This window comes from Podarcis liolepis, assembly GCF_965112155.1.
Source record: "Podarcis liolepis genome assembly, chromosome: 3".
NCBI classification, from domain to species: domain Eukaryota; kingdom Metazoa; phylum Chordata; class Lepidosauria; order Squamata; family Lacertidae; genus Podarcis; species Podarcis liolepis.
The window spans coordinates 17661541-17676899 of record NC_139557.1 but is presented as its reverse complement, the minus strand read 5'-3'; the positions used below and the strand labels follow the sequence as shown (position 1 = coordinate 17676899).

The window sequence follows — 15359 nt, the reverse complement described above, 5'->3', positions numbered from 1 at the left end:
GAAATCAGCCCTGAGCGCTCACTGGAAGGACAGATCCTGAAGCTGAGACTCCAATACTTTGGCCACCTCATGAGAAGAGAAGACTCCCTGGAAAAGACCTTGATGTTGCGAAAGATGGAGGGCACAAGGAGAAGGGGATGACAGAGGATGAGATGGTTGGGCAGTGTTCTCGAAGCTACCAGCATGAGTTTGACCAAACTGCGGGAGGCAGTGGAAGACAGAAGTGCTTGGCGTGCTCTGGTCCATGGGGTTTCGAAGAGTTGGACACGACTAAACGACCAAACAACAACAACAAAAGTCCAGGATACAAATCGGGCTAACTTTTAAAGTTTCTGGTTTTCTACATAGGATAACCTAACCAACTATGCTATCATCCCACTATTTACTAAAGATGTCACCTTCAGTAGATTTGCTTCAGTTCACAACAAGCAGGGTGTACCATATGGTCCCTAGAATATTGTTCTATTTTGATATTGAATAGATTCAATAAATACTAAAGCATATGACTCCAAAACTGTGTTCCATAGAGCAACTATCCCACTATTTCTGCTTGAAAAACTTTTATGTGAATGGGGAATTAGCCTCCGTTCACTTCCTTTTTGTTGTTGTTGTTGTTGTTGTTGTTGTTGTTGTTGTTGTTGTTGTTGTTTATTAAATTTGTATACCCCACTCTTCATCCATAGATCTCAGGGTGGTTCACAACATAAAAATACAATTTAAAAACCCAAAATAGATAATAAAAATAATAACAAAAACAAAACCCACAACAATAAGCCCCCCCCCATTTTAAGTCAATGTTTCCTCCAGTGAACTCCACACCCTCTGTAAGCGATCATGAACTAGCAAAGGCGATACCTAGATATTTACGGTAAACTGCTTAACTTGGGCAATCTGGTTCCCACTGATATTCAACCTACGTTGCCTGTCATTTATTCCAACCACTATGATATGTGTTTTACTATAACTGATAATTCAGATACACAGTAGCTAGAAAAATCCCTTATAACCTTCCTCCAACCCATTTGCAAGGAGGACACAAGAGCTGTATTATCAGCAAACAGCAAGAGTAAAGCTCATCTGTCCCCCAAATATACTGGATGAACTAGTAGCAATGTTGTTTATATATAAATTTAATCAGGGAGGCAGCAAGCAACCTTGTCAAACTCCCTTAAGAGTTGGAATGCTACTGGACAATCCTCCAGAGGATCCTCCTTGAACTTCTACCAGATTTTATTTGTTGAGCCTTATAACTAAATAAAGCAATCAGTCCTTTATACCAGTTAAGGCAATTTCTTCCCACATACATTCCCTACCAACCAAACCAAAAGCAGCCTTTAAATCTACAAATGAAAAATATAAGGAACATTCCTTTATCATGGTCATAATACTTATAAACACTTATAAACCAGTTGAAAAATTACAAAGCAGGGTTCAGTTTTTGAATTCCATTCCAGCTTGCTCCTGTTTATGTCCTCAGCTCAACTCTTCGCTGTATTACTTTGCTTTATTAGGTGTATGCCTAGTATGTCATTTTCCTTGGTGCCTAAGCAGATAACTCAGGATAGCACTCAAAGAGTGTCATGGCAAGAATTATCCCGTTTGCCTTAACATACTATGATGGGGGTTTGTTTCCATGTTCAAATATAAGCTTTTCAAGTAATCAAACCCAGCGGCCACGGTGACATTTTTACAATCGATACCAGCAATGAATATGTGGGAGAATATTAAAAAAAAATTAATATGCACTGTATTTTGAAACTGTTAAAGTGGGTGAAATTGTTAGGATGATATACCATCACCAGCCAGTGCTACCTGTGGCTAGGCAATGCAGTCTCACAAGGGCTTGGATTTAAATCTATTAGTTCATGTCTGTCCATCCATCTTGACAGCAATTTAATAGAATCTTCACTCCAATCAGATTTACATGCGATCATGCACTGTATTCGTGGCCAGCAGTGCAGCATTTAGCCTAAGCGTGTAATGCTCCAGCAAGTGTTCAGAGCAGGTGTTATTTCCATACCACAGCAATTAAGATGATCTTCCTCCCCATTGCCTTTTGTTCTCCCGTTATTCACTTCATTTATACTCCAGTGTTACCTCAATTTGCATGTGTATAATTACACACACACTTTTCTATCACCTTTTTATGCAGCTGGAGTCAGTCTATAGAAAGCTGGAGTTAAAATAAGCTAGACTAAAATGCCAGACCCCTTTTTGTACTAAAGACTGCATCTGTAATTTATGCAGTATAGACCTAATTATTCTCCCTAAGTATCCAAACAATTATTGTGTAAACAGGTAGAACAAAAGAAACTGTTTTGCCCCAAAACTGTTCTTTTTTCATGAGCAGCTAAAAAAGCAGACCGTTTTTCTTAAGTGAAAGACTGGTGCACAAGTCTTCTCATTAAACCATACTTGCAGCAGCTAATGCAGGCATAGGCAAACTCAGCCCTCCAGATGTTTTGGGTCTACAACTCACATCATCCCTGACTACTGGTCCTGTTAGCTAGGGGTGATGGGAGTTGCAGTTCCAAAACATCTGGAGGGCCGAGTTTGCCTATGCCTGAGCTAATGTATTAAAGCAATGGTTCTCAAAAAAATTTCTCTGGGCCACATTTTCAGAATAAAAATTTGCTCATTCCACACCAAATTTTTTATTGCTAAGAAATGCATTGGAAAACAAAAAGGAACAACTCTGAGCAGTGTTTGATTTATAACATAGAACACAACTACTTTATAATATGATCATGGGACATCCAAAAGGTATAGAACAATGTAGCTACATATTTTGCAAAAAATATAAAGTATTATTTTTTGATACTATCCTGAAACGTTGAAATATTTCTTTGATTGTCCTTGAATCTTCCTGCCATACTTGTCATCCTCTCCTGCCACACCAGTGTGGCACATCACACCTTTTGAGAACCACTGCATTAAATCATCAAAAAGAATAGAAGGGCTTGAAGGTGGCTTCAAATGCCACAATGACCAGCTGGGTCACCTAGTATCTAGACTTCATATCACCTGGTGCTACCTCCCATAGCTACTGTACCCTCAGTTTCTGTACACCTCTGCTCCTTTCAAGTCTTCCAGCATGGCAGAACAGGGGCTTGGATTGCTCTGCCCGGTCAAATTATCACATTGTGCTTGTTGTATTAAAAGGTACTGCCTCAGTTTCATAAGACCAATATTTCATTTAAGTTTGTTTCTAGGGATGCAAAATAATTGAATAAAGGAATTTTAAAGTTTCAACTCAAAGTGGCGGTGCAAGATGGATCTTTGTCCTGGCATGGAACTCTAGTTTTGGAGTTCCAGGCAACAGTTGTGCAAAAGTAGTCTTGGCTACTCATTCATCAACACTGCCTCTAATTTTCTCTTTATTAGAGCTTTACCTACAGAGACCCTTATGTTTAACCAAAGTGGGAGGATTGGCATTTTAGGCCCATGGAATCATGTTGTCAGTGTTTATATATTAATGCATGTTTGATATTTTAAAATGTAACTTTTAATATATGTTTTTATTTTTCTGTTACAAAATCGTACACACATGAATCATAAAACATGACTGAGAAAAAATGGGTCACGGGGGTATGTAAAATACCAAACGTATTATTTTACATAATAATGAGGTGATTACAGTAAATCATAGAACAAAAACCACTGGATCTGTCACTGAGCACCAGCCTACTTACTTTGAAAGGGACACTGATGGTTCAGATATTAACATTAGACCAGCATTTAGTGTGATGAAAAAAGTAACTTGGGCTGGCTTCCCCCACTCAAATGCAGCTGTGAGTTCAGAAGCATTTGCTTCCATTTTAAATTGTTGAGAGGACACTGGAAGCTGGGGTTAAAAGTACTTTAATCTTTTAATAAGAAATCTGGCTCATATTGCTACATCAATGTGGTGGTTAGGAACTGCTTCAGTTATTCTATTTGAAGAAATTTTAAAATCACATCAGAATAAAATGCATAGCAGACATTAACTGAAACCCAACATTATGTGGCATCTTCACAAACTGTCCTGATGACACACTGTAATAAATGTGACAGCACCATGTAGAATCAAACATCAAGATCTCAAGAACCAAAGGAACACAACTGCCCTCCCCTTACACCGACTCTAGGAATAGAGCAGTCTCCAGTATTTGTGAAGCAGATTCAATTATATAGGTGACTAGATAAGGGAAGAAAAAAATTATTCCTTTGCATATAACTAAAATAGCTACATTCTGGCAAGTACTCATGAGTGACATCTGCTCTATAGTTCTTATTATTAACATGTCTGACTTGCAGTTAAATATGTAGACATTACTCACTAAAGTGACTTGCTGAAAGACATCAGAAGCAACCCTAAGAAAGCCATCTAATTCCATTATATACACCAGATACCCAGAAGCTACTGTTATATTTATTTGTAAAGGCACTTTGCAAACTGCTTTTTATCTTTTCTTGTGAGAGGTGATATATAAATACTCAAAATAAATATTCCACAATTAATACATAAAACTAAAGGCTATTTTCAGAAGTTGAATAGCTTTACGTTGATTATACTTGTTCCTTGTATCTGCAATACACACAAGATGGACTACACCACTGACTTTAATTTGACTTCAGCTTGCAAGAGTACTGCTTGAAGATTTTAGCATGCAATGATTCATTTAATTTTAACAATACCAAAATAGACTTCTACCCTTGCCTTGACCATTTCTAGTTTGGTCGTTTACTCCATTTTATTCTCTTCTCATTACAGAAGAAGAGCTCTGTTCAGAAGTTGAAGGATACATTCTAGTTATAACCCAATATTTAAAAAACTGTACAAGAAAGTCTGCAGTCAAGAGGCAGCTTCAGGTTTGTTTCTCTTGAATAATTCCCCCATGCATCATGGCAACACATATTTGAAAAATGAAGGGACTTGATACTGCACAGTGAGTATGCTGTCCCACTGTGTGACCTAAAGTTGCTCTTTGGATCCAAGCCACTGAAGACAAGCAGTAGGAAGTACCAAAGAGGTAGGCATGTCCCTGGAAAGAAATACGGTACAGAAATCAACAGAAGTACAGCTTCGATTAACAAACTAGTAACTACAAAAGAATATGAGGTGCAAAAGTTTTTATGGCATAATTAATCTACAGTTGTCCTTTATGTAACTTGATATGTGAAAATCTGAATTTGTTTTAACTGTTTCCAAACTTTTATATGTTTCACCTCAAGTTATTCTTCAGAACGGTATCAAGGTTATTCTTCAGTGTCAAGACAGTCTGAGTTCATGTTATCAAGCGAAAAAAGCTGGCTAAAGAAAGGATGGAATGAACTCTGGGAATTGGTGTTGTTTTTAGTTGTGTCCAACTCTTTGTGACCCCATGGAGCAGAGCATGCCAGAATTGGTACCAGTAGAATATATTTGTTTGCAAACATACGTCACATTTGCACAATGGGCTGGATCCAAACAAGTTTTATTTGTACATAGTTCCAATTTAAATAAATGGGACAACATTCAACTAATTTACACATGAGACTAAGCTCAACTAATTTACCCAGCCAGATGAGCGGGATATAAATAATTAATTTATTATTATTATATAAGGAATTCTATGTGTAAACCTTAAAATGTAGTGAGTGAAGCACTCCTATAGGAATATGGCCAAAAACAGCACAATGCAGCAATCTGCAACATTGTTTAATGCAAATCCTCAGCCCTCAACCTCTACAACACAAGGAACCAAAACTACTCCAGCATGGAAAGCAAAATTATAGATGCCATGATTCATCTTCTAAAGCACAATTATTAGAAGCTAACCTACCATCACTTTGGGTCTTGCTTTTCATTTCTTCCATCCATGTTGGGATGTCTTTCAGAGGAACGTAATCTCGTACGTATTCTTTACGCCTCTCCTCTAGTGTCATCTTCAACAAACGCTCTGTTAAAAAAAGTTAGTATACATTACTAGTATTAAAGTTAATCCGTTTCTATTGAAGAAAGGTTCATGAATTATCCTACAAGTACCCACTTTTTCTTTCTACAGATGGAATAACATTTATCTTGGGGAATATATGAGATTTCAAGAGTGTGTTTTTATCTAAGTTTTATTGCATCTTATACCAGTTTCAGAATATAGGCAAACTGCACAAAAAGCAGTGATAAAATAGTTCAATTACACTCAGAAAGCATAATCCATCAACACCTTTATTTCTCAACAACCAAGCTTCCAATGAGTTCTTAATGCTGTGGCTGAGTTTCATTTCAGGCTTCCTTTCTAGTGTTTCTGGGCTGTATCCAACTAAGCCATACATCTTCACGGAAATCAACAAACTTGTTAGTCATGTCTATTTATTTCAATTGGTTTGCTTCAAGTATGAATTAGTTGGATACAACCTACAATAAATAAAAAACAGACAAAACAAATGTGTGCCATTTCTTATGCAACTTGAAGCAGTGCTTAAGAACTTGCTTTGGTTTTCATGGCTGCTTATTATTTAAAACGGAAGTGATCAAGGACTTCTATTAGGACTTATCACTTAATTTAAAATGCGATTGAAATATTAGTTTGACAGGCAATACATATGTACTAATAAACCCATACCATCAAAGACATTCAGTTCACATAAAACACTTAAGATATTTACTCAAGGCAAGAGCTAATTTAAGGCATTTGCACCATGCCTCCAATCTACCTCATAAACATCAACAGCATCTAGTATTGTTATAAATACATTGGTACCTTGGGTTAAGTACTTAATTCGTTCCAGAGGTCCGTTCTTAACCTGAAGCCCCACTTTAGCTAATGGGGTCTCCTGCTGCCGCTGCGCCGCCAGAGAACGATTTCTGTTCTCATCCTGAAGCAAAGTTCTTAACCTGAGGTACTATTTCTAGGTTAGCGGAGTCTGTAACCTGAAGCGTATGTAATCCGAGGTACCACAGTACACTCCTATTTCCTCATATATTATAATTTCTGAAGTAGGTCAAAGAAGCTTGCTCTACTAAAATTTAGCATTGCTTCAAAACTACAGAATAAACCCACACCACACTCTAGTCAATCTGTAAGGAAAATATAACTGATGTAGACTGGGGGAAAAAGTGATCTACTCTTCTTGAAGTTTTTATTTGCATTAGCTAAAACATCAACCTTAAAATAAAAATGTTAAGGACCTGAAGTTATAACTTTTAGGTATAAATGTTTCTACCAATAGAAATAAGAATAAATATTTCCACGATTATAAAAACAACCCTTTAGTGTTAGGCAGTTCATGTTGGAAAATTAACAAAATCCTCTTGAACACAATGAGATTTCACACAGCTGCTCTTGAGAACGTGATGTGCAAAAGCAAACCTAAAAGCACGTAACTAGGAAGAAATATAGCAATCCACCATGAAGCTGGAGGCTCACAACTTTAGTAGAGTGAATCTAGTCTGATGTACAGTAGCTGTGGCAGATCTAGCAAGTGAATCAACAGAACAACAGGAGCTCTCAATACTGTGGAGTCCATCCAACAGTGATGAGAAGGAGGACAAATATTCTACATTTGCTCTGTCTTTAACTATTACAGTGCACCCAGTCTTTCCTGATGCCCAAGAAGCTTGAGACACAATTACTGCCCCCTCAGTGGTGAGGATAATTACTTTTTTCACTATTGAAAAGTATATAGACCTGGAGAAGGAAGTTAGAAGAGTGCTGTGCTTCCCTACTTCCTCTTCCAGTTCCATGTGCTTTTCAGGGTTTGGATTAATTCTATTAATGCAACTTCCACCCAGATCTCTTGGAAAAGTGAAGTCTGTGCATGAACACTTTCTCTTTCCATCTGCCTGGCGAAGGCTGGGATAGGAGGGAGAGTAGCGATCAGAGGGAATTATGCCCACAACACTCAGTTTAAAACTCAAATGTGGCCATGGGCCTAAAAAGCTTGGCAACACCTATTTTTATAATAGCAAATGACTTCTGATTTGCTTTTCTTTCATCTGACTATGAGAAAAGTCACATCTACTGCCGGTAGTACTCCTACTAAATCTTATTTAATAACATATCTGCAAGAAATTCACAGCTCAGGACTGGACTGGCTACTGTAAATGCAAAATGAAGTTTCCATTGTTAAATCTAGGAAGAATTTTAACATGCACAGCCCTGTCCAATAGGTACAACTTTGTTTTAATTAGCATTAATACAATGAGTTTAAATATTATTTTAAGTTTTTTATATTATATTTAAGCCATTCATAAACAATGATCACAAAAATGTAGTGACATTTTCCACTGAACAGCTAATGTATTTGCTGATGAGAGAACTTTTATAAGTCTGTTAGTTAAAACACACACCATTAGAGAATAGCCCTTACACATACTAGCAATCATTTTCTCTCCTTTTGAATAGTTACATTTTAGTCAGCATAAATGCACAGGTCAACATAAGCCTTCCCCTGTTTTATTTATTTATTTTACTTATGTATTACATTTGTATACCACCCTTCATCCAAACATCTCAGAGCGGTTCACAGCATAAAAATGCAAAATAAAAACAAAATATAATAAAAACAAGAACAAAACAATTGTGTCCATCTCTGTGGCTTCTAAATTACTCTTTAATAACCACTGTTTTTAAGACTGGGGTACTGCAATCAGCCCATCAGAGAAAAGGGAGCACGTTTTGTGTTGTACTCTGACCAATGGAAGCTTGCTTGTCTAAGTTCAAAGATACTTTGTTTTTGTTTACAGAAGCAGTTTTGGTCCAACAGAGATTAGTTTACAAACTTTCATTCTGTTAGTTTCAACAACCGACAAGTTATTTGAAATGAAACTTGTATATTTCTAAGTATTTCCTGCGCTAGAAGAGCCAGCTTTGGCTGTGCTGTCACTGCGTCTGCAGTATCCTGACAATGGTTTTTAACACAGAATAGGGAGAGATCGAAACACTTTGGAAACAGGAGCAGTTGTCATTAACTTTGCAGAGCACAGAAACTAAAGTTGTAAGGAGGCAGCAAAGAGGCACTCTACACTTTCATTTCCTGACACAAGTATGAGAGGGTTGGTGCATGAGGGAGGGGTCTATTTCAAAATTCACGTCCCAAAGGTTAGGTGCTTTGCACCGATGGCAATACACGCCACCATGCCTTGCATTTCTTTGCAGTGACACGTGAATGACAGAAGGCAGCAATCGATTTTTACCGTGCTTTTTCTTGCTCTGTGTTGCAGACATCGGAGTGAGACCCAGGCGACCCAGCAGAAAGCAAGAACAGAGCAGAGGAGCGACCCAAACACAGAACCATGGCAAGCTATAAACAGAACCACCCAGTGAAAGAAAGTAACACAGGCAGCCCGATGAAGAGGACAGATGCATCATCTGCTTTTTAAAAATAAATAAATGGGGATTTTCTTAAATGGATGCTGTTTGCAATCAATAGTTTTGTTGTTGTTGCTCTACCTTTGGAGAAGAAGGGCAAAGTCCAAAAAATAAAATGCAACTCCAGAACAGAGAACAAAGTCAAGAGTATAAGAGAGAGAGAGAGGAAAGCGTAGCTATTATGATTTTTCCCTCCCCAGCAAAACAAAAAAACCAGGCCATGCACAGGATGCAGCCTAACTAATACAGAGCCCCTGACAAGGTCGTAGCACTTGGAAGGGACAAGATAAACCCCAAGGCGAGCGTCTCCTCGTCACCTGCTCTGGCTCTCTCTCTTTCCCACCCCCCACCAACCGCCCCCAACGTTCCCAACGGAAAGCCAGCGCCTCTTCCATGCCCTCTCTTCCTCGGCTGCCCCTGGGAAAGAAACGCGTGACCCAATAAGAGAGGAAAAGTGAACTAAGGGTGGCAAGGGGGGGGGGGGAGCGGAGAGAGAGAAGCAGCAAAAACCACAACATTCAAAGGCAAGGCTGAGGGAATGAGCGAGAGGAGGAGGAGGAGCCCCGCTGCCTCGCCAAGGTAAACCTGAGGTAACAGGAAGGAGACCTTGTCCAGGAAAGAGGCGGCGCGGGGGGGGGCTCTGGATCGCGCGCATCCTGGAGGAGGGGGGGCAAAGCGAACTCCCCCCCCTTTTAACCGTTTGCCTGAGGAGAGCGAAGAGGGGCGCGCTTTAATGGGCGCGGATGGAGGGACGAGGGGGGGGTGTCAGTACCTTTCTCTTCCCTCCAGACCTTTTTCCGCTTGTTCCCGGGATACATGGTGCTGTGGCTGGCGGAGGCTTTGAGCTGCAGGTTCCCCAGGCTCACGGGCGACGGGGGAAGCGCGCCGACCCGGCTGCGGGGCTCGAGCGAGAGGGGCTCACAGCTTGCTCCGCTGTGGCGGCGGCGGCGGCGGCGGCGTCTTCGGCGGTGATGCTCGTCGCCCTGCTGCTGCTGCTGCTGCTGCTGGGCACCTCCTCCTCCTCCGCTCGCCTCCTCCCTCCTCTTATCTCTCCTTCTCTCTCACACACACACTCCCCTCACAGCGCTCGCCGACTGGGTCACGCCTCGCTCTAACCCGACAGACACCCCCGCAGCGCCCGCCTCCGCCGCCCGTTGGCCCCGGCAGACGCCGCTCAAGCGACGCGCCCCGCCCCCCCTGCGCCGCCGCCGCAGCAACGATTGTTTAAAGGGGCAGGGAGGCATAATGGATGGAGCGGGAGGAGGGGCGGCTGGCAGGGGGGGCGAGGGAGGGAGGGGCAAGAGGGAACAAAAGGGGAGGAGCTAGATCTCCATTGGGGTCTGCCACCCCTGTGCATCCTGCCGCCCGAGGCACCCAAACCTTGCCTCATAGGTGGGCCGGCCCCAGGAAGAGTGGGCTTCTCTGTGCTAACTGTGGGAGAGAAGTGACAAGGGTGGAGCCGAAGTGGAGCTTGCTCTAAGGCACATCCTGGTGCCCAGAAGAAGAAGAAAATGGGTTTAAGGCTTGGGTTTTGGAGCTGCAGAATACCTTCTGGGCATATATCCGTAGAGCAGCTCACTGCTGGGCTGCAGCTCAGTACCTTAACTGTAAGACTTATTGAACTTAAGTAGGGACGTTACTTGCAAGCGGAGCAAGTAGCTAGGTCTTTAAAATATTGTTACGTTCCCGCCAAGCACTGAGAAATTTGAGGTCTGTTCAAGTTGCCCGAGTTTGGTTCCCTTTGGAAGTAGGTCACCGTTAAAAGGTCGCAGGAGTTTTATTGACATTTTGTAATATCTGCACTTATTTACACATACAGAGTGAGCAGAGATGTGGACATACTTCATAACACGGCTAACCAAAGTCCACTGCTCTGGCGTCAGATCTCAAGGGGACATCCAAAACTTTTAAGATGCTTAACAAAAGTCAGTTCTCTGTGCTATTTCATGTGTGTGTGATTCTCGTCACACAGAGACATCTGCATTACCTCATCGTTAGCTAGGGGTCTTCTGCTACCTTTTCTGATTTTTATATTCATAACATTCCCAAAGTGATTATGAAGTAAAGATTGTCTAACCATTTAGTTCCCATGGCAACCCAACAACAGAATTTACTAGAGGTGCCACATAATACTGTTCAGCATCGGTAAGGACTCACTCATTTAGTGTGGCAGAGCACGCTACCTATTGAATTCAAGCAGGTGCTTTCACTGTTCTCTTTTGTATGCCTGCTAAATTTTAATCTGTTTCAGTATTTTAGTATTTAACTTTTGTATGTTTAAAAGTATATTTTAAAACATGGTTGTGGTTTTTTCTTGATTTACTTTTTTGTCTTTTGTAAACCACTTTGAGGTTTTTCTACTCAAGTGGCGTATAAATTTCATTCATTTAATAAATAATAAATAAAAGGTTGTGCCTGGCCACATCTGGCCAGCCAGTTCGGGCAACATTCTGCCCAATCTTCTAACACCATGCATTCTGCCCTCCTACAGTCTGCAGTGGTCTGTTTTACTCGCTCCTCATTCTACCACTTCATTCTTCCTCATGGAGCTGTGCAGATTTAAAAGTATATTAAAAGGTTCTCTGCACATGGCCATACTCCCACACAGCCTTTGGTAAGCCCATACACTAAAATTCTGTGGAATCATAGAGCAGACACCACCAGAACTACTTACTGTATTTATTTAGAGCATTTATAATCAGCTCTTTAGTCCAAAACATACCAGAGTACCTTACAGAACAATAATATAATAATTAATAAACAGTCCCAACCCTCAGGTTTACATTCTAGCACACCATGGCACAGGGACGCGGACTTATAAAAAATATTGGGGGGGCCCCCCGGGAAAGCTCATGAATAATAAATAAGCTCATGAATATGCAAATAAAGTGGCACCGCCTCCTCGTGAGCGAATAGGGGAGAGCGTGCTGCTCCTATTAATCAGCTCCGAAGGTGGAGCTTTTGCTCGGGAGGGAGGGCAGGAGGCATGCAGCCCGACCCTGTGCATTTTGGGCTGGGGGAGGGGCGGCGATGGCGCTCTGCTGGAGGGGTGCCGGAGATTATTGGGGGGGCAGAGCCCCCCCAAACGAATTTTTGAGGGGGCTCGGGCCCCCTCAAGCCCCATGGAGTCGGCGCCTATGCCATGGCACAAAAATGAAAAGGGAGGGCGCTGCAAACTCAAGGAGCACTTTAAATTAGAGTTACGGTTTTTATAAAGACCAGCTGCAGAGCTGTAGCTACGGGGTGCGGGGAGCCAGGATTTTTGCCCTTGGTGAAGCCTCCAGAGCAGTGCCATTGAGGCTCCCAGCCTGTGTATATGTGCATGGGTGTAGCCAGGATTAATGTGGGGGGGCAGGCCCTCAATTAGCTATGTCTTTTTATTGATTTTTACTGATATTGGGGGGCAGCTGCCCCTCCCTTGGCTAGGCCCATGTGTGTGCATGTGTGTACAGTGGTGCCCCGCAAGACAAAATTAATTCGTTCCGCAAGTTTTGTCGTCTAGCGAATTTTTCGTCTTGCGAATCACGAAATCCCATAGGAATGCATTGAAAATCAATTAATGTGTTCCTATGGTCAAAAAAAGTCCAAACAAAGCCAAATTTGGTACAACAACAGTTTATTAACTGCTCTTTAAAGTCACACATACTGTAAAGAGCAGTTCAAAAATTGAAGGGAAAATAAATTAACTTTATAAACAAAACATGTCTTTGTTTTTAGACAAAGGAAACAAAGTCGCGAGACGTTTTCGTCTTGCGAAGCAAGCCCATAGGGAAATTCGTCTTGCGAGGCAAATCGAAAACGGAAAAACCTTTCGTCTAGCGAGTTTTTTGTCTTGCAAGGCATTCGTCTTGCGAGGTACCACTGTATATACAAATATGCATGGGTGTGTGGGTGTGCCAAACTGGGTCTTTGACCCGGGTGAAATGAATCCTAGTTTTGTCCCTGCCAGCTGGAATGGAAACAGTTCAGGTAGCCTGATGATAGGTGACAAGAAAGAAGAGTCAAAGGGCGGATGATCTCTCAACAGAGCTTATTGAATAGTCCTTATTTTCCGCTCTCTGCGTTCTGCACTCTTCCTGGTTTGGTTTGGTTCAGGTGTTACTGGGACTACAATACCCATCAACCACAACCGGCCGGCCCAACGGCTAGGGAATATGGGGGACTTGTAGTCCAGCAATTCCAGGTGCCCCCCCCCCCCCGATTTGCAAGCATCAAGAGTGCTGGTGTGCATTAAGCTTGCTGCCTTAAAACGCCTGCCCAGCCCCTGGATTGGGGGCGAAAAACAACACCCTCTTGCCGCTTCTGTTGCTGCCCAAGCAGCGGCTAATGCCGACAGCAAAGCACAACCGCCCTGCTCCTCCCCGCCGCTGGTTTCAAAGCGATCTGAATTTCGCCTTCCTCCCCAACGCAGCACGCGGGAACACCAGAGGCTGCAGCCGTCTTTTTCCGGGTCAGCAGGAGCAGCGGGGCCGTGATTGGCTGGCAGGAAAGAAGGCGGTTGCTAGGTAACCGCGTCAGGGCAGAACCTTGGGGGAGAACGAGGCGGAGCCGACGAGGCGGCGGCGATGCTGGTGGCAGGCGAGGGAGGCGCCTCCTCCCGATTGGATGAAGGCGCCTTTGCGGGGCTTGAGGGGACGTCAGTTGAATTGGGAGGGCGCATAGTGTGGCAGGCTGTACTCTTCTGTTCCTTGTAAACAGTCTGAGGAGCGGCAGGGATGCCTTGCCCAGCCTAGCCCCTGGTCCTGCCTCTCTTGCGGGAATCCCAAAAGCAAACGAAATATTTGAGATGAAGGCTCCTCTTGTAGCACTGGTTTTGATGCCCTTCTGGGTCACAGTGCATAGTAGGTATCTGGTATTATCCTTGTTTTTATTGTTTTATTTAAACACACACAAAAACTTAATTCACACGCTCTTTAAAAAGAACCTTTTTAAAAGGCAGTTGCTGATCACTAAGCATCTTATCTGGAGGGAGAAGAAGGGGTGTCAACTTGACTAAAATATTGGGGGGCAGGTAAGCCCTACCCCACATAATCAGTCACATAATGTGGCACACGTACATGATTTGAATGGCAATGCCCATTAACTTGGGTGGTCCCCTCAAATATTTTATTCGGGGAGCTGAAGGGACCCCTAGGAGTTGGCTCCTATAGGAAGAAGAATGGAGGTATTTCTAATTGAGCACTGATTCAGATGGTACACATGTTCATGCCCACATTTTATTTTATTGTGTAGATCCCCCACTTTTCCTCCAAAGAGCTCAACGTTGTGTTCATTGCTCCCTCCCTCCCTGTTTTATTCTCACAACAACTCTGAGGTAGGTTAAACTGAGAGACTGTGACTGGCACATGGTCACCAAAGTGAGTTTCATGGTTGGAGCAAGGATTCGAACCCTGGTCACCCAGGTCTTCATCCAACACTCTAACCCAATGGTAGGCAACCTAAGGCCCATGGGCTGGATGCCGCCCAATTGCCTTCTCAATCCGGCCCGCGGATGGTCTGGGAATCAGCGTGTTTTTACATGGGTAGAATGTGTCCTTCTATTTAAAATGCATCTCTGGGTTATTTGTGGGGGCTGCCTGGTGGTTCTTACATGAGTAGAATGTGTGCTTTTGTTTAAAATGCATCTCTGGGTTATTTATGGAGCATAGGAATTCGTTCATATTTTTTTCGAAATATAGTCCGGCCCACCACGTGCTCTGAGGGACGGTGGACCGGCCCACGGCTGAAAAAGGTTGCTGACCCCTGCTCTAACCACTACACCATGCTGGGGGAAAGCCAAGGAATTACCACATGTAATAATCACACATGCAGCTTTAATACTGTAATACAGTGGTGCCTCGCAAGACGAAATTAATTCGTTCCACGAATTTTTTCGTCTAGCGAATTTTTCGTCTTGCGAAGCATGGTTTCCCATAGGAATGCATTGAAAATCAATTAATGCGTTCCTATGGTCAAAAAAAGTCCAAACAAAGCCAAATTTGGTACAACAAGAGTTTATTAAGTGCTCTTTAAAGTCACACATACTCT

At 42.4% G+C, this 15359-nt stretch overlaps 2 protein-coding genes across 17 annotated transcripts in view; one reads left to right on the top strand and one right to left on the bottom strand.

The window, feature by feature from the left end:
• MACROD2 (mono-ADP ribosylhydrolase 2) overlaps positions 1-10512 on the bottom strand; it is a 993596-nt gene extending 983084 nt beyond the window's left edge. For 5 of the 9 annotated variants that reach the window (XM_083495642.1, XM_083495644.1, XM_083495646.1 and 2 more), the window contains exons 1-2: positions 10105-10512; positions 5805-5921 (exon numbers count right to left, since the gene is read on the bottom strand). In XM_083495642.1, the coding sequence (XP_083351768.1) occupies positions 5805-5921; positions 10105-10150 (163 nt within the window). In that variant the 5' untranslated portion in view covers positions 10151-10512. Of the gene's footprint in view, positions 1-5804; positions 5922-9157; positions 9657-10104 lie in introns of those variants that run through there. The other 4 variants (XM_083495638.1, XM_083495640.1, XM_083495641.1 and 1 more) reach the window with 2 other exon arrangements.
• SEL1L2 (SEL1L2 adaptor subunit of SYVN1 ubiquitin ligase) overlaps positions 9722-15359 on the top strand; it is a 44651-nt gene continuing 39013 nt past the window's right edge. For 5 of the 8 annotated variants that reach the window (XM_083495603.1, XM_083495601.1, XM_083495602.1 and 2 more), the window contains exon 1: positions 14040-14173. In XM_083495603.1, the coding sequence (XP_083351729.1) occupies positions 14119-14173 (55 nt within the window). In that variant the 5' untranslated portion in view covers positions 14040-14118. Of the gene's footprint in view, positions 9912-13853; positions 14174-15359 lie in introns of those variants that run through there. The other 3 variants (XM_083495605.1, XM_083495598.1, XM_083495604.1) reach the window with 3 other exon arrangements.